Raw genomic sequence first — 21,804 nt, forward strand, 5'->3', positions numbered from 1 at the left:
CAGTGTAGACAAGCCCTTAGTCAATCACAGCATGACTATTCTAGCTGAGGCCTGGCCTGTAATGAGTAATTAACACATGGAGGGAGGCCTCATTTCTTGGATGATAGAATTAGGAAGGTTTCAGAGTAGCAGCCGTGTTAGTCTATATTCACAAAAAGAAAAGGAGTACTTGTGGCACCTTAGAGACTAACCAATTTATTTGAGCATAAGCTTTCGTGAGCTACAGCTCACTTCATCAGACGCATTCAGTGGAAAATACAATGGGGAGAGTTATATACATAGAGAACATGAAACAATAGCTGTTACCATACACACTGTAATGTTCTGATGAAGTGAGGGTAGCTCACGAAAGCTCATGCTCAAATAAATTGGTTAGTCTCTAAGGTGCCACAAGTCCTCCTTTTCTTTTTGCGAATACAGACTAACACGGCTGTTACTCTGAAAACTGTAATGAAAGTGATCACTTAAGGTGAGCTATTACCAGCAGGAGAGTGGCGGGGGGGGGGGGGGGGGGGGAACCTTTTGTAATGATAATCAAGGTGGGCCATTTCCAGCAGTTGACAAGAACGTCTGAGGAACGGGGGTGGGGGAATAAACATAGGGAAATAGTTTTACTTTGTGTAATGACACATCCACTCCCAGTCTTTATTCAACCCTAAGTTAATTGTATCCAGTTTGCAAATTAATTCCAATTCAGCAGTCTCTCACTGGAGTCTGTTTTTGAAGTTTTTTTGTTGAAGAATTGCAAATTTTAGGTATGTAATCGAGTGACCAAAGAGATTGAAGTGTTCTCCAACTGGTTTTTGAATGTTATAATTCTTGACATCTGATCTGTGTCCATTTATTCTTTTACGTAGAGACTGTCCAGTTTGACCAATGTACATGGCAGAGGGGAATTGCTGGCACATGATGGCATATATCACATTGGTAGATGTGCAGGTGAACGAGCCTCTGATAGTGTGGCTGATGTGATTAGGGCCTATGATGGTGTCCCCTGAATAGATATGTGGACACAGATGGCAACGGGCTTTGTTGCAAGGATAGGTTCCTGGGTTAATGGTTCTGTTGTGTGGTTGCTGGTCAGTATTTGCTTTAGGTTGGGGGGCTGTCTGTAAGTAAGGACTGGCCTGTCTCCCAAGATCTGTGAGAGTGATGGGTCATCCTTTAGGATAGGTTGTAGATTCTTGATGATGCGTTGGAGAGGTTTTAGTTGGGGGCTGAAGGTGATGGCTAGTGGCTTTCTTTGTTGGGCCTGTCCTGTAGTAGGTGACTTCTGGGTACTCTTCTGGCTCTATCAATCTGTTTCTTCACTTCTGCAGGTGGGTATTGTAGTTGTAAGAATGCTTGATAGAGATCTTGTAGGTGTTTGTCTCTGTCTGAGGGGTTGGAGCCAATGTGGTTATATGTAGAGCTTGGCTGTAGACAATGGATCGTGTGCTGTGATCTGGATGAAAGCTGGAGGCATGTAGGTAGGAATAGCAGTCAGTAGGTCAGAATTAGGAAGGTAAACAGGTCATTAGGCTGAAAACAGAAATCTGTGCTAAATGAGATAAGCAAGCACTTAGTCACTAACTGTATGCATAAGAGTAGCATGGAGTAGCTTTGCTCTCTAAGATAAATATTGCCTTTCCTCTCATGTTATGCAACTATTTTTTGCATATATGTATTATGTACATATAACCATAGCATATGAAGATGCAGAGCAAACAGAAGTGATGTAAATGTCAAGTAAGTTTGCCCTTCCCTTGAAGGCTTTTGCTAACCTTCTTCACATACATTTCTGATCTACTTTCCTGCTCTTTCACATACATAAATCTTCATACTTTACTGCTCGCTCACTTTTTTTTTTAAAGCCACTTTCATATCTTATTTACTACCACCTCTACAGAAGAGTTTTCAAGCCCCAACGACCTCTGTCAAAAGCCACCTTAAAACCAACTTTCAGGAGTTCTTCCTCTTTTCTTTTCACTAATAATTTCACCTCAATCTCCTTTATCTGAATTGCTGTGATGGTTTTCTTGTATTTCCCTCCCTCCCTCTCCCCCAGTTTAAGCTCTTCAGGGCAAGGAACTTCTCTAAATCTTTAAAGTACACCTTGCAACACCCAGCAATTTTTAATACAAAGTTAATACTTTGGCAGCTTTGGATAAAATCAGATTTGGTTTTTGGGTTTTTAGTATTTTGATGGCAACCCCAAGTATACTGAAAAGGCTGCCCGTTTTTGACATGGGTAGCAAGTAGCCTGCTTATATCCAACATTGAAATGCTTTTTTCACATGCTGTAGCTATACTCTCTCACATGACTGGAAAAATCCACCTGCCAGAGGAGAGTGGAAAGCTTCTCCAGGGCATTACCCATAAATGTCTATAGATTTTAGTCTTCATTTTTTTAAATTGAGTTTCTAGCTCTTATCATAGTAGAGAACATCCTAAACATGAAGCAAATGTTATAAACTGTTATATATATGCTGCTCTCTGTTCTCAAGTCTGCCTGCAACCCCAGCACATCCTTTATGGATCATAGCATTGCTACCCAGAGGCAGAGGGAAGTTTACATGACTGTCAGGTTCACTGCTGCTGCTTGTGGGTAGCAGTGAAACTTTCCATCGTGACAATTTCATGATGTTGGCCAGGAAAAGCCAGGAACGGAAGCAGAGTCTTGAGTTATTCATGAAAGAGACCATACCGAAAAAAAGCTAGATGTGAGAGAAGAACAACAGAGGAGGAGTACTAGAGACTGAGGATAATTGTGAGGATAAGGTGATGCTTCACCATTCAACCCCTCACCCCCAAAAATTCTTAGCAACAGCCCTATAAAGAAAAAACTGTTAGGGCAACAAGTATTTCATGAGACTTGGTGGGGAGAGGAAAGAGAAGGGAGTGTAGTTCTACGAGTAGTGAAGCTGTATTTGCACTACAAGGATGTAGCACTCTTTACACCAATGCCAATATTACTAGCTCATCCATCTGTATAAATAATATTGTGAAGGCTCCACTAGAGTCCACAGACATAAAAAGCAGGGGGAGGGAGGGAACTTGAACTTCACTCTATTTATCTCCATTTTTAAGCCCAGTGTTGACCTCATTAACGTCTTTAGCCACGTCATTACAGAATTCAGTAGCCCAAGAAAATAGTTGTCATAGGTTATTTAGTCTAGGGGCACTCCAGTTCACTTGTTCCTAATACAACTCACCATTTCTTCACCAAGTAACATAACAATTACATCCATTACTGTGCTTATCCAGTGAAGCTAGACATAGCATAGCATATATCTCACCAAGCCATCAAAAACTGTACACTTGTGTTCCAACAGTAGCGAAGAATTTAACAAGATGGAGTTAAAATAAAAACTAAGCACGTCTACAAAATAAGGGTGAAGTTACCAGACAAGAGGTGGACTTATATTACAGCTATATCTAACAAATACCACTTAAATTTGTGCTCAGCTTAGAAAGTCCTACACTGAATTTAACCAACATTTTACACACAATGGTTTTGGTTTTTGTTATTTGGTGTTTTGAGACGCAGTACCCATTTGAAAAAGCTTTCGGGGGGGTGAGGGGGGGAGAGAGAACACGCTCTCCTCACCTTGTACAGTTAATGACTATGGCCCTCTGCAGAACACTAAAAAAAATTACGACAGTGTAAATATCAAAATACTGAATTTCACAGACTTTTCTTTAAATGAATTTTATGACCAAATTTAGTCAATTTTAAGGGTAGGATGAATTTACAAGTACTGCTTTACTTTCCACCCTTGAAACTGACTAGCCTAAGGTAACTTTTTTTATTAAAAATTTTGTTGCAGACATTTTCCTTTTTTAAAAATAATATTTAAAAAAATCACAGTTTGAGAACATTTTCATGATTTCTGTGCCCTTAGTGAAATCTTGATTTAGACAGCAACTTAACTCATGAGTTCTAGAGCATGAGAAATGCTCACTCTGAACTGCAGCCACGGTGGATTGATTTAAATCGTGATTAAAATCAGTGATTTAAATCAGAAAGCAGAAACCTTGATTTAAATAATTGATTTTAAAACTACTTTTGCATTTATACTTTAGATATTTTCCTAAAGAAAGGATCATCCTCATTGATAGGTAACCACTAAAACAGTTGCTTTGCTATTAAACATATATTTAAATTAAACTTGACACTTTTTGCTAACTTATGTTCTTATATAAGAACGGCCATACTGGATCAGACCAAAGGTCCATCTAGCCCAGGATCCTGTCTTCCAAAAGTGGCCAATGCCAGGTGCCCCAGAGAGAATGAACATAACAGGTAATCCTCAAGTGATCCATCCCCTGTTGTTCATTCCCAGCTTCTGGCAAACAGAGGCTTCAACATCCCTACCCATCCTGGCTAAGAGCAATTGATGGACCTATCCTTCCTGAACTTATCTACTTTTTTTTTTTTAACCCTGTTATAGTCTTGGCCTTCCACAACATCCTCTGGCCAGGAGTTCAACAGATTGACTGTGCAGTGTGTGAAGAAATACTTCAATTTGTTTTAAATCTACTGCCTATTAATTTCATTTGATGACCCCTCTTCTTGTGTTATAAGAAGGAGCAAATAACACTTCCTTAATTACTTTCTCCATACCAGTCATGATTTTATAGACCTCTATCATATCCCCCCTTAGTTGTCTCTTTTCCAAGCTGAAAAGTCCCAGTCTTAATCTCTCCTCATATGGCAGCTGCTCCATACCCCTAATGATTTTTGTTCCCCTTTTCTGACCTTTACCAAGTCCAATATATTGTTTTTTTTGAGATGGGGCGACCACATCTGCATGCAGTATTCAAGATGTGGGCGGACCATGGATTTATATAGAGGCAATATGATATTTTCTGTCTTATTATCCATCTCTTTCTTAATGATTCCCAACATTCTATTAGCTTTTTGACTGCCGCTGCACACTGGGTAGATGATTTCAGAGAAATAGCCACAATTAATCCAAGATCTCTTTCTTGAGTGGTAACAGCTAATTTAGACCCCATCATTTTATATGTATAGTTGGGATTATGTTTTCCAATGTGCATTACTTTGCATTTATCAACATTGAATTTCATGTGCCATTTTGTTGCCCAGTCACCAGGGTGGATAATAATCGATGAATTTAAAAATCGGATTTTTTTTGATAAAATGCTTTGAGGAAAAAACCTATCTAAAGGTAGTTTTAATTAAGATACATTAGACCTCAAAAATATCTCATCGTGGAATAGGGATTATAAATTCTAATTCTATGGTATGAGACAATATATTCACGTAATGTTTAAGAAAAATTTTGTAAATGAGTTACAATAGTTCATGGATTAGGGATCCAATCTTATGGGGTTCCAGGGGCTTCTGTATAGATTATTTAGGTTAATATTTCCATCTACCCAACGGTACTCAATACTCAGTCTAAAAGATACCATCAGAGATGCTTAGTTTTGCAGTTCTCAAACTATGGATGTGTGTCTCCAGAGATAACATGCTTGTTAACAGCAAAAAATGTTTTAAATAAATAAATAGAGGTGAGAAATAACAGACCTCAACCCTATTGTCCCTCTGCAAATTTGAGTACACTGAGTCAATCCCTTACCTCTCTCTACAAGTGCAAAGTTTCAAAAAGTTCAATGAATAGAAGATTGTTGGGGGTGGAATAGGTTTGGACAAGAAGAAGTCTGGATATAAATGTGAGAAGGGAGGAACAGGCAGTAGAAACAAAGTGAAAAAACTCAAAAAAAAAAAAAGTCCTACAAAAAGTGGAAACTGTCAAATTACAAAGGATGAATATAAATAAATAACAGAAGTGAGCTTATGCTCAAATAAACTGGTTAGTCTCTAAGGTGCCACAAGTACTCCTTTTCTTTTTGCGAATACAGACTAACACTGTTGTTACTCTGAAACAAGTATGTAGGGACAAAGTTAGAAAATGAGGGGAGAAAGACAATAACAGAAAATGTGGAAATGGCAAAGGTGCTTAATGACTTTTTGGTTTTCACCAAGAAGGTTGGTAATGATTGGACATCTAACATAGTGAATGCCAGTGAAAATGAAGTAGGATCAGAGTCTAAAAGGGAAAGAACAAGTCAAAAATTACTTAAGTTAGATGTCTTCAAATCACCAGGACCTAATGAAATGCATCCTAGAATACTCAAGGAGCTGAAGGAGGAGATATCTGAGCCATTGGCAATTATCTTTGAAATGTCATGGAAGACGGGAGACATTCCAGAAGACTGGAAACAGGCAAATATAGTGCCCATCTATAAAAATGGAAATAAAGACAACCCGGGAAATTACAAACCAGTCAGCTTAACTTCTGTAGCTGGGAACATAATGAAGCAAATAATCAATTTGCAAACACCTAGAAGATAATAAGGTGAAAAGTAACAGTCAGCACGGATTTGTCAAGAACAAATCATGTCAAACTAATGGGATAGCTTTCTTTGACAGGGTAAAAAGCCTTGTGGATGGGGGGGAAGCAGTATATCTTGACTTTAGTAAGGCTTTTGATACTGTCTCGCATGACCGTCTCATAAACAAACTGGGGAAATATAACCTAGATGGAGCGACTATGAGGTAGGTGCATAACTGGTTGGAAAATTGTTCCCAGACAGTAGTGATCAGCGGTTCACAATAATGCTGGAAGGGCATAACAAGTGGGGTCCCGCAGGGATCAGTTCTGGGTCCAGTTCTGTTCAATATCTTCATCAAATGATTTAGATAATGGCACAGAGAGTACACTTATAAAGTCTGCGGACGATACCAAGTTGGGAGGGGTTGCAAGTGCTTTGGAGGATAGGATTAAAATTCAAAATGATTTGGATAAACTGAAGAAATGGTCTGAAGTAAATAGGATGAAATTCAATAAGGACATATGCAAAGTACTCCACTTAGGAAGGAACAATCAGTTGCACACATACAAAATGGGAAATGACTGCCTAAGAAGGACTACTGCAGAAAGGGATCTGGGGGTCATAGTGGATTACAAGCTAAATATGAGTCAACAGTGTAACGCTGTTGCAAAAAAAGCAAACATTCTGGGATGTATTAGCAGGAGTATTGTAAGCAAGACAGGAGAAGTAATTCTTCCACTCTACTCCACACTTATTAGGTCTCAACTGGGGTAGTGTGTCCAGTTCTGGGCACCACGTTTCAGGAAAGATGTGGACAAATTGGAGAAAGTGCAGAGAAGGGCAACAAAAAATGATTAAAGGTCTAGAAAACATGACCTATGAGGGAAGATTGAAAAAATTGAGTTTGTTTAGTCTGGAGAACAGAAGACTGAGAGGGGACATGGTAACAGTTTTAAAGTACATAAAAAGTTGTAACAAGGAGGAGGGAGAAAAATCGGAGGAGGGAGAAAAATCGTTCTTCTTAACCTCTGAGGATAGGACAAGAAGCAATGGGCTTACATTGCAGCAAGGGCGGTTGGACATTAGGAAAAACTTCCTAACTGTCAGAGTGGTTAAGCATTGGAATAAATTGCCTAGGGAGATTGTGGAATCTTCATCATTGGGGATTTTTAAGAGCAGGTTGGACAAACACCTGCCAGGGATGGTATAGATAATACTTAGCCCTGCCTTGAGTGCAGGGGAATGGACTAGATGACCTCTCGAGGTCCCTTCCAGTTCTATGATTCTATAATTCAGTGGTAATGTCACGGATCCAACACCTCGTCAGTTAAAATTAGGGAAGTAAAGTGAAAGTAACTTCCAGCAACACAATCAGAACTAGAGCTGAACAAGAAGCCATTTTTCCACCCCAGGAAAATTTGAGATTTTGAAATTTTTTCCCCCAATCCAAATCAAAGTGAATCTCAAAAATTTCTACCAACCAAAAATTTTAAAAAATAAAATATAATTAGTTCAGGATAAAGTGTTCTGTTTTGATTGGCGGGGGGTTAATATATACCTTAAATTTCAAAATGCATAATCATTTTGATCCAAAAACACAGAACTTTGTTTCAAAAATGTCCAAATGGAACATTTTGCCAATTCTGAAGCTTTTCAAAAAAATCTGAAATGTGAAATTCATCAAAACCAACACTTTCTTGCCAGAAGTTTTGGTTTTGATGAATCAGTATTTTTGATGAAAAACATTTTGCTGAAGGATTTCCAATGAGCTCTGGTCAGAATGCAATCTTAGAGACTGTTTATAGAATGTGGGCTGGTACTGGAAGTGGGGGAAATAATCATTTAGAAAGGAAGGGAGAAAAGATAGTGGCACAGAATATGGGCATGACAGCTTTGGAACAGCCATTTGAACTTTTAACTGTTAACTTTAGACCCTATTCTCCAAGCCCATATGGGAGACCGGCAAGCAGAATCAGGTCCTTATGCTGTAGCTACTGCTTTAGGAAGGTTCAGTTACTGTTGGCATCATTGTTAGGCTTGATAAATATGGGGGATTCTGACCAGCTAACTAGCTTTAAAGAAAATTTCAGCCAATCATGAGTGGCCTAGGCAAGTTGTCCAACATTTGTAAATGGTGTTCCATTTGGTAATATCTTTTATTGGACCAACTTCTATTGGTGAAAGAAACAAGCTTTTGAGCTTCCAGAGTGTCACAGCTAAATGCAAGGTGGAACAGATTCTTTAGCTTAAGTAGTTAAGACATATGACTACTGCCCCAATGACAACTATATGGGCGAAACCAGACAATCACTACATTCTCAAATGAACTCACACAGAAAAAATAATAAAAGACAAAAACACTATTGCTGTATGTAGTGTTGTTACAGCTGTGTTGGTCCCAGGATGTTAGAGAGACAAGGTGGGAGAGGTAAAGGATATTATCTCACCCACCTTGTCACTCTAAAAACACCATATCACCCGTGGGCGAATGCTTTTTACAGAATGATCAATCCATATCTGACCTCTCAGTCTTCAAAGGAAAACTACACAAAACCTTCAAAAGATGAGCCCAGGAGGTTAAATTCATAACTTTGTTAGATAAATAAAAATCAGAGTCTTAATAAAAAGACTGGATTTATGGTTTATTACAACTATTTGTAACCCACTAAATTCCCCTATTTTGTCCTACATGTGCATTGGTGTTAACTGGCCGCTTCACCTTGAATGGTCTCATATATATGCTAGCTATTTATGCTAAACAATCTGTTCTACCTTGCATTTAGCTGTGACACTCTGGCCTTGCCTATACTACACAATTTTGTCAACGCAAGTTACACCAACATACAGCCACCACTAAAATTAAACTGCTGTTGCATGCCTACACCATGTTCCTTGTGTCAGTGGAGCGCATCCACAATAACAGCTCTTCCCTCAACACAGAGCAGTGCACAGTGGGTAGCTATCCCACTGTGCAGTTGGCTGCAGGGTGCTTTGGGAAGGGTTTGCAATGCTTCATGGGGGCAGGTAGTGTGCTGAGCCTGGCACTGTTTGCTTGCATCATGCTCTGAACCTTGTAATTACTGCTGTGTGTGCCCAAAAAGTAAGACATTTTAAATCACTTTTTAAAGTAGCACTTGGTAATCTGACCAAACTGACATTGCTGAGCACTAACACAAGAAGCGCAAAGAAGTGTGTACGTGTGTGGAGGGGAGAGTGTGTGACAGACGGTGTGAGAGAGAGAGTGTGTGTGTGTGTGTGTTGAGGGAGTGAGAGAGACTGGGGGGGAATGTGTATGTGAGAGACAGACAAGAGCGTGTGTTGGGGAAGTGTGTGTCAGCACGCTGCCTCCAAGTTCAGACATCTGCCACAAGCAACCAATCCCAAGGCAGAAGCGGATACACAGACAGCTGGTGTCCCCCATTCCCCACCCCAGCTCAGCAGAGACCAGTACACCAATAGGGGGCGGGGGACACCCTGATATCAGCCCTGCCTCCTTCTCCAGGCTCTCCTCCTGCCCCCCACAGCAGCAGCACCCCACCCTGCCTGCCTGCTGCTGCAGTCCTAGTGTCAGGGAGAGCAGAATTACTTCTTAATGTTTTGATTCTGTGATTCCTTCCAAACTCTCTCTCAGCCTCCTCTCCCCACAGACCAAAGAGATCCACCCCTTCCCCTGTAGTCCAGCCAAGAGTAAGTTTGCTGCCGGTAGCCGGCATGCTCAGCTGGGTGGTAGCTATGTAAGCTCTCGATGCTGGGGCTTTGAAAGGGCAAGGGTGCATGACTGTGTAGCTGGATGCAGGGCAGTGGATTCAAAACAGTGAGCAGAGCGGTCATGGTGGGATACTCCTGGGGGCCAGTCACGGCGATGTAACGAATGTGGCGTTTACACTAATTCTTTCATAGAATATCAGGGTTGGAAGAGACCTCAGGAGCTCATCTAGTCCAACCCCCTGCTCAAAGCCGGACCAATCCCCAATTTTTGCCCCTGATCCCTAAATGGCCCCCTAAAGGATTGAACTCACAACCCTGGGTTTAGCAGGCCAATGCTCAAACCACTGAGCTATCCCTCCCCCAAATCTAATTTTGTCAATCTAACTTTGCCCCAAAAAGCTCTGTGCTTCTGATCAAGGTGGTTTTATTTTGTCAGCAAAGCAGGAGAGTTTTGTCGGCAGGAAGAGCATTCTAGCATGTACACCTCCACTGTTTTATCAACAAAAGCTGCCTTTTGCCGACAAAACTGGGTAGTGTAGATAAGGTCTCCGAGTACCTTTCCCAGATCTGAAGGGCTCTGTTTAGTTCAAAAGCATTTCTCTTTCACCAACAGAAGTTACTCCAATAAGAGATTATTATAACTGGAAAGTCATGTAAGATGGATCCTTTTATCTCAATCACCAACTGTAATACAGTTAGTTTGGTAGATTTCAGAGTAGCAGCTGTGTTAGTCTGTATCCGCAAAAAGAAAAGGAGTACTTGTGGCACCTGAGAGACTAAAATTTATTAGAGCATAAGCTTTCATGGGCTACAGCCCACTTCATCGGATGCATAGAATGGAACATACAGTAAGAAGATAGCCACTAGGCACGGCACTTCAAAGAAATGTATGTATTCTGTGCATGAAGTTCAGTCTCCAGAGGTCAAGTACACCAGGACTTTTCAAAGGCACTATATTCATTCAATTAGAAAAAAGTGGATATGGAGATTAAAAAAAAGAAATATGTAAACACAAACTTACTTGGAGAAGAGTTCTGTGTATGCTCAAAAGCTTGTCTCTTTCACCAACAAGAGTTGGTCCAATAAAAAAAGATATTACCTCACCTAACTTATCTGGATCACATCCTAGAACCAATACCACAACAACAACACAGCAAACATTCTTGAAATAATACAGGGACTGCCTAAGATAAGAATGTATGAAAGGTTGGCAGTGTTCATCACATGCTGAGCTATGAAGTCATTGCTTCAAGATCATCCTGTGAGATTTGTATATGGAAAAACATGCTACAAGTTATTCTATGCACACTTTAGTTTCTGCCTCAGTATGGCCGAGCTAATACCTTGTGTTAAATATCAATGTTCTGCTTGAAATGACAGAGAGACCATTTTATACCTAACAAAGGGCTAGCTTAGCCTTTCCCATGGAAAAAAGCAAGTGGAGCAGGACAGAGAAGCTGGAAAACTGAAGCTGCACTCAGGGCCTAGGACCTCCTACCATCACCTAGCAGAGGTTTGAGAAGAGATCTCAGGGAAAGAAAGAAAAAGGCATGGCCTACTAATCCTACAGTCTAACAGCAAGTGACTTCCAGGCATCTCTTCCTGCTGCTCCTCCAATTACCTCTATCCTGACAGCACAATTCCAGTAGCAATCTGCTGTCTTCATCTGATTCCCCCATAACAATCCAAAAACCTTGCCGGGTGGGGGGGGGAGCGCAAAGGGGGAATGGGACTCCACAGGAACTGGTTGCTGTGCTACCTGAGGCAACGAGCTCTACAGGATATATCTGCAAAGCCAGATAGGAACAATGCTGCAGGAGACCCCTTCCACTCCATCCCTCAAAGCCCCATCAGTCACTATGGGGTCTGATCACTGTGATGTACCTACAGGAGCCAGGGTGAAAGAAAGACAAAAGCTGTTTTCCACTTAAACAAGTGTGTCTGGATTTAAGGATATTCTTGCCAAGTTTACAACCAATGGCCAGAATCCTGAAAGGAACCAGGCTCATAGGGTCTGACAGCATGTTGCTCCTTGCTGAAGCAGGGCCTAATGTGCCCCTGTAGTAGGGCACGAGAACCTGAAAGTGAACTAGAAAGTCTAGTTTCAGAGTAGCAGCCGTGTTAGTCTGTATTCGCAAAAAGAAAAGGAGTACTTGTGGCACCTTAGAGACTAACAAATTTATCTGAGCATAAGCTTTCGTGAGCTACAGCTCACTTCATCGGATGAAGTGAGCTGTAGCGCACGAAAGCTTATGCTCAAATAAATTTGTTAGTCTCTAAGGTGCCACAAGTACTCCTTTTCTTTTCAGAAAGTCTAGTTCATCTACCCCATCCACATTAAATGTATTGCACACACTTCCCTCCCTACTCCATAACAGGCAGCATAAGGAAGTGCTGAAATGTAAATCAGATTTTTAGTTAGTATGCATAATTGCTCATGTTACTAATAACATAGTTCTAAAACACTCATTCTCATAAGTTTAAAACTGCTTTACGCTTAAAAAAGATTTCCACAGAAATGTGTTGCTGGAAGCCAGTGCACTTTCATAAGGATATCACTTTCCTGCATTTTTAGTAACTGCAGACATATACACATGGAGGTGCTCAAGAGAGTCTGGTTTGCTGTACAGATCTCTACTATTTTAAAGAGAAGAATCAGAGTATCAGGGTTGGAAGGGACCTCAGGAAGTCATCTAGTCCAACCCCCTGCTCAAAGCAGGGCCAATCTGGGCCCAACTAAATCATCCCAGCCAAGGCTTTGTCAAGCCTGACCTTAAAAACTTCTAAGAAAGGAGATTCCACCCTCTCTCTAGGTAACCCATTCCAGTGCTTCACCACCCTCCTAGTGAAAAAGTTTTTCCTAATATCCAACTAAACCTCCCCCACTGCAACTTGAGACCATTACCCTGTGTTCTATCACCTGGTATCACTGAATCTAGATCCATCCTCTTTGGAACCCCCTTTCTGGTAGTTGAAAGCAGCTATCAATTCCACCCTCTTTCTTCTCTTCTGCAAACTAAACAATCCAAGTTACCCTCAGCCCAAAACTGGACAGAGTACTCCAAGGCCTCACCAATGCCGAATAGAGGGAAATGATCACGTCCCTCGATCTGCTGGCAGTACTCCTACTTATACAGCCCAAAATGCCATTAGCCTTCTTGGCAACAAGGGCACACTGTTGACTCATATCCAGCTTCTCATCCACTGTAACCCCTTGGTGCTTTTGTGCTGCCTAGCCACTCAGTCCCTAGTCTGTAGCAGTTAATGGGATTCTTCCATCCTAAGTGCAGGACTCTGCACTTGTCCTTGTTAAACCTTGTCATAAATATAAAGGGAAGGGTAAACACCTTTAAATCCCTCCTGGCCAGAGGAAAAAACCCTTTCACCTGTAAAGGGTTAAGAAGCTAAGACAACCTCGCTGGCACCTGACCAAAATGACCAATGAAAAGACAAGATACTTTCAAAGCTGGGGGGTGGGGGCAAAGGGTTCTCTCTGTCTGTGTGTTGGTTTTTGCTGGGACCAGAGCAGGAACACAGGTCAGAACTCCTGTAAAGGGTTAATAAGCAATCTAGTTAGATATGCATTAGATTCTGTTTTGTTTAAATGGCTGATAAAATAAGTTGTGCTGAATGGAATGTATATTCCTGTTTGTGTGTCTTTTTGTAACTTAAGGTTTAGCCTAGAGGGATTCTCTATGTTTTGAATCTGATTATCCTGTAAGGTATTTACCATCCTGATTTTACAGAGGTGATTCTTTTACGTTTTCTTTAATTAAAATTCTTTTAAGAACCTGATTCTTTTTCCTTGTTCTTAAGATCCAAGGGTTCGGGTCTGTGTTCACCTATGCAAATTGGTGAGGATTATCATCAAGCCTTCCCCAGGAAAGGGGGTGTAAGGCTTGGGGGGATTTGGGGTGGGAAAGACGTTTCTAAGTGGGCTCTTTCCCTGTTATATTTGTTAGACGCTTGGTGGTGGCAGCAATAAAAAGTCCAGGGACAAAAGGTAAAATAGTTTGTACCTTGGGAAAATTTTAACCTAAGCTGGTAAAAATAAGCTTAGGGGGTTTTTCATGCAGGTCCCCACATCTGTACCCTAGAGTTCAGAGTGGGGAAGGAAGCTTGACAAACCTCATCAGATTTCTTTTGGCCCAATCCTCTAATTTGTCCAGGTCCCTCTGTATACTATCCCTACCCTCCAGCATATCTACCACTCCTCCCAGTTTGTCAAACAAGTATTTAACATCCATACATAAAAGCTCTGAGGCAGAAGTTTGCAGCAGCTCTAGAATATCTGACATTCTAAAGTACTGTAACTAGAATCTTTAGTTTAATAAACGTGCCCATCTCCCTCCCCTACCCCGACATGAAAGCTAAAGTCTAATGCAATCAATCTTTCCCATCCTTCCCCCTCACTGCCCCCCCCGCAGCACACACATGCTTAAAACTCAAGTTTACTCAATCTAAAATGCATTAGTATAGAAGAGTTTACAGCTTCAGTAATTGAATTAACTCTTGATAACACTTCACAAAAATTTTTAGAGAAATCATTTACTCCTTACCTACAAATAGACTCAAAAAAGGCTGGACAGAGGAATCTACCGATATATTTGTGGGCATACCCACCAGAAGACCCTTTCCTCAATAAATTTACTGGCATACAGCTTTGCCTGTATAACACCAGACATTTGTCTATCAATGGAACTCAGATGAGCCTCTACCCTTCAATCCATCCTCCTCCCTTCACTGTCTGTTTGAAAGAAGGAAATCCTAGACACAATTATTTGCTGCTATCATTCCTTCATTCTTCCTCTGCTTCCTGCTCCACATTGTCAGTCATTTTTCGATACACCTTACTGCTAAGATCAATGCATTTCAGATAATACATTGCTGATATTGCATTTAAGCATGCTTATTCAAACTGAAGATAGACATTCAATCTCTACCTAGTGAAGTAACTAGACAATGCCTTGCAGTAGGTCTTACTCCACTAGGTCTTTATTTTCAAATGAAAATTTAGTCAGTTTGCATGAAATGACCAGATTAGGCTCTTTATACAAGACAATGATACTGCCAAGAATGACCTTGAGCGGATCACTGCAGACTATGTGGCTCTAGGAAGAAGGATAAAGGAGTTGGAGGCGCAAGTGGTGTTCTCGTCCATCCTCCCCGTGGAAGGAAAAGGCCTAGGTAGGGAGCGTCGAATCGTGGAAGTCAACGAACGGCTACGCAGGTGGTGTCGGAGAGAAGGCTTTGGTTTCTTTGACCATGGGATGGTGTTCCATGAAGGAGGAGTGCTGGGCAGAGATGGGCTCCATCTTACGAAGAGAGGGAAGAGCATCTTTGCCAGCAGGCTGGCTAACCTAGTGAGGAGGGCTTTAAACTAGTTTCACCGGGGGAAGGAGACCAAAGCCCTGAGGTAAGTGGGAAAGCGGGATACCGGGAGGAAGCACAGGCAGGAATGTCTGTGAGGGGAGGGCTCCTGCCTCATACTGGGAATGAGGGGCGATCAACAGGTTATCTCAAGTGCTTATATACAAATGCACAAAGCCTTGGAAACAAGCAGGGAGAACTGGAGGTCCTGGTGATGTCAAGGAACTATGACGTGATCGGAATAACAGAGACTTGGTGGGATAACTCACATGACTGGAGTACTGTCATGGATGGTTATAAACTGTTCAGGAAGGACAGGCAGGGCAGAAAAGGTGGGGGAGTAGCACGGTATGTAAGGGAGCAGTATGACTGCTCAGAGCTCCGGTACGAAACTGCAGAAAAACCTGAGTGTCTCTGGATTAAGTTTAGAAGTGTGTGCAACAAGAGTGATGTAGTGGTGGGAGTCTGCTATAGACCACCGGACCAGGGGGATGAGGTAGATGAGGCTTTCTTCCGGCAGCTCACGGAAGCTACTAGATCGCATGCCCTGATTCTCATGGGTGACTTTAATTTTCCCGATATCTGCTGGGAGAGCAATACAGCGGTGCATAGACAATCCAGGAAGTTTTTGGAAAGCGTAGGGGACAATTTCCTGGCACAAGTGCTAGAGGAGCCAACTGGGGGGGGGGGGGCTTTTCTTGACCTGCTGCTCACAAACCGGGTAGAATTAGTGGGGGAAGCAAAAGTGGATGGGAATCTGGGAGGCAGTGACCATGAGTTGGTTGAGTTCAGGATCCTGACGCAGGGAACAAAGGTAAGCAGCAGGATACGGACCCTGGACTTCAGGAAAGCAGACTTCGACTCCCTCAGGGAACGGATGGCCAGGATCCTCTGGGGGACTAACTTGAAGGGGAAAGGAGTCCAGGAGAGCTGGCTGTATTTCAAGGAATTCCTGTTGAGGTTACAGGGACAAACCATCCCAATGAGTCGAAAGAATAGTAAATATGGCAGGCGACCAGCTTGGCTTAATGGCGAAATCCTAGCGGATCTTAAACACAAAAAAGAAGCTTACAAGAAGTGGAAGGTTGGACATATGACCAGGGAAGAGTATAAAAATATTGCTCGGGCATGTAGGAATGTTATCAGGAGGGCCAAATCGCACCTGGAGCTGCAGCTAGCCAGAGATGTCAAGAGTACCAAGAAGGGTTTCTTCAGGTATGTTGGCAACAAGAAGAAAGCCAAGGAATGTGTGGGCCCCTTACTGAATGAGGGAGGCAACCTAGTGACAGAGGATGTGGAAAAAGCTAATGTACTCAATGCTTTTTTTGCCTCTGTTTTCACTAACAAGGTCAGCTCCCAGACTGCTGCGCTGGGCATCACAAAATGGGGAAGAGATGGCCAGCCCTCTGTGGAGATAGAGGTGGTTAGGGACTATTTAGAAAACCTGGACGTGCACAAGTCCATGGGGCCGGACGAGTTGCATCCGAGAGTGCTGAAGGAATTGGCGGCTGTGATTGCAGAGCCATTGGCCATTATCTTTGAAAACTCGTGGCGAACCGGGGAAGTCCCGGATGACTGGAAAAAGGCTAATGTAGTGCCAATCTTTAAAAAAGGGAAGGAGGAGGATCCTGGGAACTACAGGCCAGTCAGCCTCACTTCAGTCCCTGGAAAAATCATGGAGCAGGTCCTCAAAGAATCAATCCTGAAGCACTTGCATGAGAGGAAAGTGATCAGGAACAGCCAGCATGGATTCACCAAGGGAAGGTCATGCCTGACTAATTTAATCGCCTTTTATGATGAGATTACTGGTTCTGTGGATGAAGGGAAAGCAGTGGATGTATTGTTTCTTGACTTTAGCAAAGCTTTTGACATGGTCTCCCACAGTATTCTTGTCAGCAATGTAAGGAAGTATGGGCTGGATGAATGCACTACAAAGTGGGTAGAAAGCTGGCTAGATTGTCGGGCTCAACGGGTAGTGATCAATGGCTCCATATCTAGTTGGCAGCCGGTATCAAGTGGAGTGCCCCAAGGGTCGGTCCTGGGGCCGGTTTTGTTCAATATCTTCATAAATGATCTGTAGGATGGTGTGGATTGCACTCTCAGCAAATTTGCGGATGATACTAAACTGGGAGGAGTGGTAGATACGCTGGAGGGGAGGGATAGGATACAGAAAGACCTAGACAAATTGGAGGATTGGGCCAAAAGAAATCTGATGAGGTTCAATAACAATAAGTGGAGGGTCCTGCACTTAGGACGGAAGAACCCAATGCACAGCTACAGACTAGGGACCGAATGGCTAGGCAGCAGTTCTGCGGAAAAGGACCTAGGGGTGAGAGTGGACGAGAAGCTGGATATGAGTCAGCAGTGTGCCCTTGTTGCCAAGAAGGCCAATGGCATTTTGGGATGTATAAGTAGGGGCATAGCGAGCAGATCGAGGGACGTGATCGTTCCCCTCTATTCGACATTGGTGAGGCCTCATCTGGAGTACTGTGTCCAGTTTTGGGCCCCACACTTCAAGAAGGATGTGGAGAAATTGGAGAGAGTCCAGCGAAGGGCAACAAAAATGATTAGGGGACTGGAACACATGAGTTATGAGGAGAGGCTGAGGGAGCTGGGATTGTTTAGCCTGCAGAAGAGAAGAATGAGGGGGGATTTGATAGCTGCTTTCAACTACCTGAAAGGGGGTTCCAAAGAGGATGGCTCTAGACTGTTCTCAATGGTAGCAGATGACAGAACGAGGAGTAATGGTCTCAAGTTGCAGTGGGGGAGGTTTAGATTGGATATTAGGAAAAACTTTTTCACTAAGAGGGTGGTGAAACACTGGAATGCGTTACCTAGGGAGGTGGTAGAATCTCCTTCCTTAGAGGTTTTTAAGGTCAGGCTTGACAAAGCCCTGGCTGGGATGATTTAACTGGGAATTGGTCCTGCTTCGAGCAGGGGGTTGGACTAGATGACCTTCTGGGGTCCCTTCCAACCCTAATATTCTATGATTCTATGACACTGGTGATATATGCAGGGCAGTAGTGTGCAGGTCACTCCTGTCCTTCACTTGTTCTTCAGGAGAGACCCTACCAGCCACCCCAAAGAATGCATTACAGTGCTCAAGAACCAGCTTCCACTTGCAGATCAGAGAAAAGTCTCAGGATCAGAAAAGGGGCAGGTCTGCCAGGGTCACTTTACCATCAACCCCAACCCTCACTACAAAAACGAATGCATCCTGCAGGAGAGGTTATGTAAGAGTATCCCTATGTGCTTAAGGAGCATCTGAAGTATCTTCATCTTCCCCAGTGTCTGATCTTTATGGAGATTATTAGTGTCCTGCATAGTGTCCTTCATAGCTACTGAAATACCAAGGGAAACAAAAATAAACTAGTTCATTAGTTTTTTCTTTTTTTGTAAACCTTGATTTACCTAACTCTTTGAAAGGAATCTAAAGCCAAATACTCTCCAACATGAGAAGGGCCAGGGATAATTTTCATAACAACTTGCATCGGGAAGAGCGCGACAACCTTCCAAAGCAATATGAAAAGAAAGCATAAAAAAGCAACAACCAGGCCAAAAAAGTAGATGGAGAGAATCACTGTTTTAGTGAGAAACATAAACCCAAAGAGGATAGATGTCAGAGGTCACAGAGCAAGTAAGTGGCACAAAAACAACCCCCAAGGTTCCCATTTCTAACCACACTGCAAATAAACTGACCAGACACCTTCCTGCTCTCACGTGAGACAGGCAACAGCATACATACTTACACAGTGCTGCTTTCACCAGCAGATACACCACCCCATCACCCTCACAAAAAAGGATTCTGCTTCCATGCAGTAAGACACAAAACACCCACCAATACTCAGGATGCTGATGTCACACCCAGCAGTGAACCAACAATCCCCCTACACATAACCCCCAGTAGTGAACAATCCCCTCCCATACATAGCCCCAATAGTGAAACATACACGAATCCACACAACACACTACTGCATGCAAATTGTGAAGCTCAACATAGCCGTTCCCTCCCCTGCTCACATCCAAGAGGACACAACAACCCCACACAATATACTTAACCCTTCACATCCTGAAAGCACTACACAAATGGCATTGGCATCTACACAGGGCGCTGTTCCCACAGGCCAAGGCAAGGGAGGGGCGAGGGGGTCACACAGAAAGGAGTCAGCCTCTTCCACAAGGTCTCTCTGGGGCTGAGCAGCTGCTCCTCCCGCCCCAGATGCCAGACAAAGGGCCGCAGAGAGACAATGGCCCCACGGATGGGAAGGCAGCAGCTCTCTGCCCCCTTGGGCTGGATCTGGGGGGCGGGGAGGGGGTGTCTCCTTGTCCCCAGGAGGGAGCAGGGAACTCGCAGCACCGGGGAGGAAGGGGGAGCTCCTGGGATCTGGAGGAACGGGGGCGTTTCCCTCACGGCGAGGAGAGAGGGTCTCCGCCTTCCCGCCCCGGGGCGCTGCGGACTCACCCTGCCCGGCACTCGGGGCACACTCTCATTCACGCGGACGGCGCGGCTCCGTCCGGCTCCCCGCCGAGCCCAGGGGCCGCTCCGCCCGCCAGGGGCCGCCCGGCGCGGAGAGACCCCGCCGCTGCTGCCGCCGCCGCTACTAGGCCGGGCGGGCCGCTCAGCCCCTGCGCCCAACCGCTGGCAGGGAGACGCGCGCTGCCCGTCGTCTGCCTCCGTCCTCAGGCCGCCGGGCCCGCGTCGCCGCCGCCGCCAGCCCGCCCCGCCCCGCCCCGCCCCGCGCCCTGCGCAGCCGCGCCCCGCCCCCTCGCGTCAGCGCTCCGAGGGGTGGTGCTGTGGGGGCGCGGCCGGCTCCGTGACCCGCGGACCCCCCGCGGCCCGCCCGCCTTGTACTAGGGGGTGGAGGCCGGTCTGGGCGCCGCCGGTCGGCGGAGGCTCCTGGGAGGGGGCTGGCTGCGGGGGTCCAGGCAGCTTTTAGTCCTTCCGGGCTGTTGAGAGAGGCCTGTCGCCGGTGCACCTGCTGCCGCGCGGAGCCTGCGCCCGGGGAGCGCCTGCGAGGGAGTCTAGCCGGGCGGGCTGGGCTGCGTCTGCTCGGTGCCTAGGCACGGGCTTCCCTCCAGCCGCTCTGCGCCGCGGCCCCGCGGTGTCCCTCTCACGAGCCCTTTGTATTGTGGTGGCGCCCCGAAAGCCGCCAGCAAAGTGCGGGCCCCGTTGTGCTCGGGGCTCTACCAACACGCAGGGCGGCTGTCCTGGGGGGACCCTCCCACCCCCCAGAGTCGTGCTTCGCTTCGCTTCGCGCGCGTGAATAGCTCCCTTGTAATCAGCGGGACTGCTCCCAGCCTGAACGTTAAGCACACACTCTGTGCAAGGTTGGAGTTCCCTGCCCCCAGGGCCTCACTGTCTAAGGCTATGATCCTGCAAACATGGATCAGGTGAGTAGTCCCATTGGTAGCAATGGTGCTATTCCTGTTAGCGAAGTTACTCCCGTGCGTAAATGTTTGGAGGATTAGGCTCTCAGAGGACCAGGACATAAAGAGGGTGGGAGGAAAATCATTCAAATATACACATTTTATATCTACATTATAGATATATATGTACTGTAGTTATTTACATACCTTTCTTATACATTATATATAACTTACACACTTTATATCTATATATATACAGTTTATGTATTGTAGTTATTCAGTAAACATTACATACCTTTCTTATACATTATATTTTATCATGCATTATTTGCTGGATATTGTGCTGTATATTATCTTTTTTGTACACTGCAAGAATATAGACCGTTATACTACTTAAGGCCCTCTTATACCACATTCCTTGTACATCAAAAGCTTCTTTTGACTTTGGATACACAAGGAATACATAATTGGGCACTTGTGCAATTTAAACCATATGTCATACACTCTTTGTGATGCATTAATATACCTCATTCTTTGTCTCTAGTAGAATGGAGACAGGATTTAGCTTCTTATGTGTTGTATCCTTCAGACTCCTGCAGGGAATGAGCTTAACTTTTTTATATTTTTGCAATCTCCTTTGAGGGTGGTAGCGGTTGTTGTTGGATGTTTTGGTTGGGTTTTTTTTGTTCACTTGGTGATGATTCATTGCATGTTCCTTGTCCTCCAACATTGTTGTGTTTCATGTCATCTTGTGCCCTTTTGCTCACATGATGCTTTTGACGCTAGCTTTTTATTTTTACACTATCAAGAATTTATAAATCAAAAGGTGGGGGAGTCAATCTGTGCAGTGGCTGAGTCAGCTGATGGAAAATCAAACCAAGGAGGGAGTTTGTGCAATTGCATATGCAATTGCATATCACATTTACAAATGTGGTTTCATTCAGCCTCATATGCTGCTTCTGTTCCTACTAATAAAATTCTGGTTTCTCAAACTGGTCTACACTGGGAACCTTA

General features: G+C 43.9%; 1 protein-coding gene across 5 annotated transcripts in view; it reads right to left on the reverse strand.

Moving 5' to 3' along the window:
* GRAMD4 (GRAM domain containing 4) overlaps window positions 1-21,341 on the reverse strand; it is a 146,948-nt gene extending 125,607 nt beyond the window's left edge. For 4 of the 5 annotated variants that reach the window (XM_073328373.2, XM_073328370.2, XM_073328369.2 and 1 more), the window contains exon 1: window positions 19,886-20,130. In XM_073328373.2, coding sequence (XP_073184474.1) covers window positions 19,886-19,914 — 29 coding nt within the window. In that variant the 5' untranslated portion in view covers window positions 19,915-20,130. Of the gene's footprint in view, window positions 1-19,885; window positions 20,131-21,316 lie in introns of those variants that run through there. The other variant, XM_073328371.2, reaches the window with a different exon arrangement.
* Window positions 21,342-21,804: the final 463 nt, after the last annotated feature.

This window comes from Lepidochelys kempii, chromosome 1 (genome assembly GCF_965140285.1).
Source record: "Lepidochelys kempii isolate rLepKem1 chromosome 1, rLepKem1.hap1, whole genome shotgun sequence".
In the NCBI taxonomy this organism is placed as follows: Eukaryota; Metazoa; Chordata; order Testudines; family Cheloniidae; genus Lepidochelys; species Lepidochelys kempii.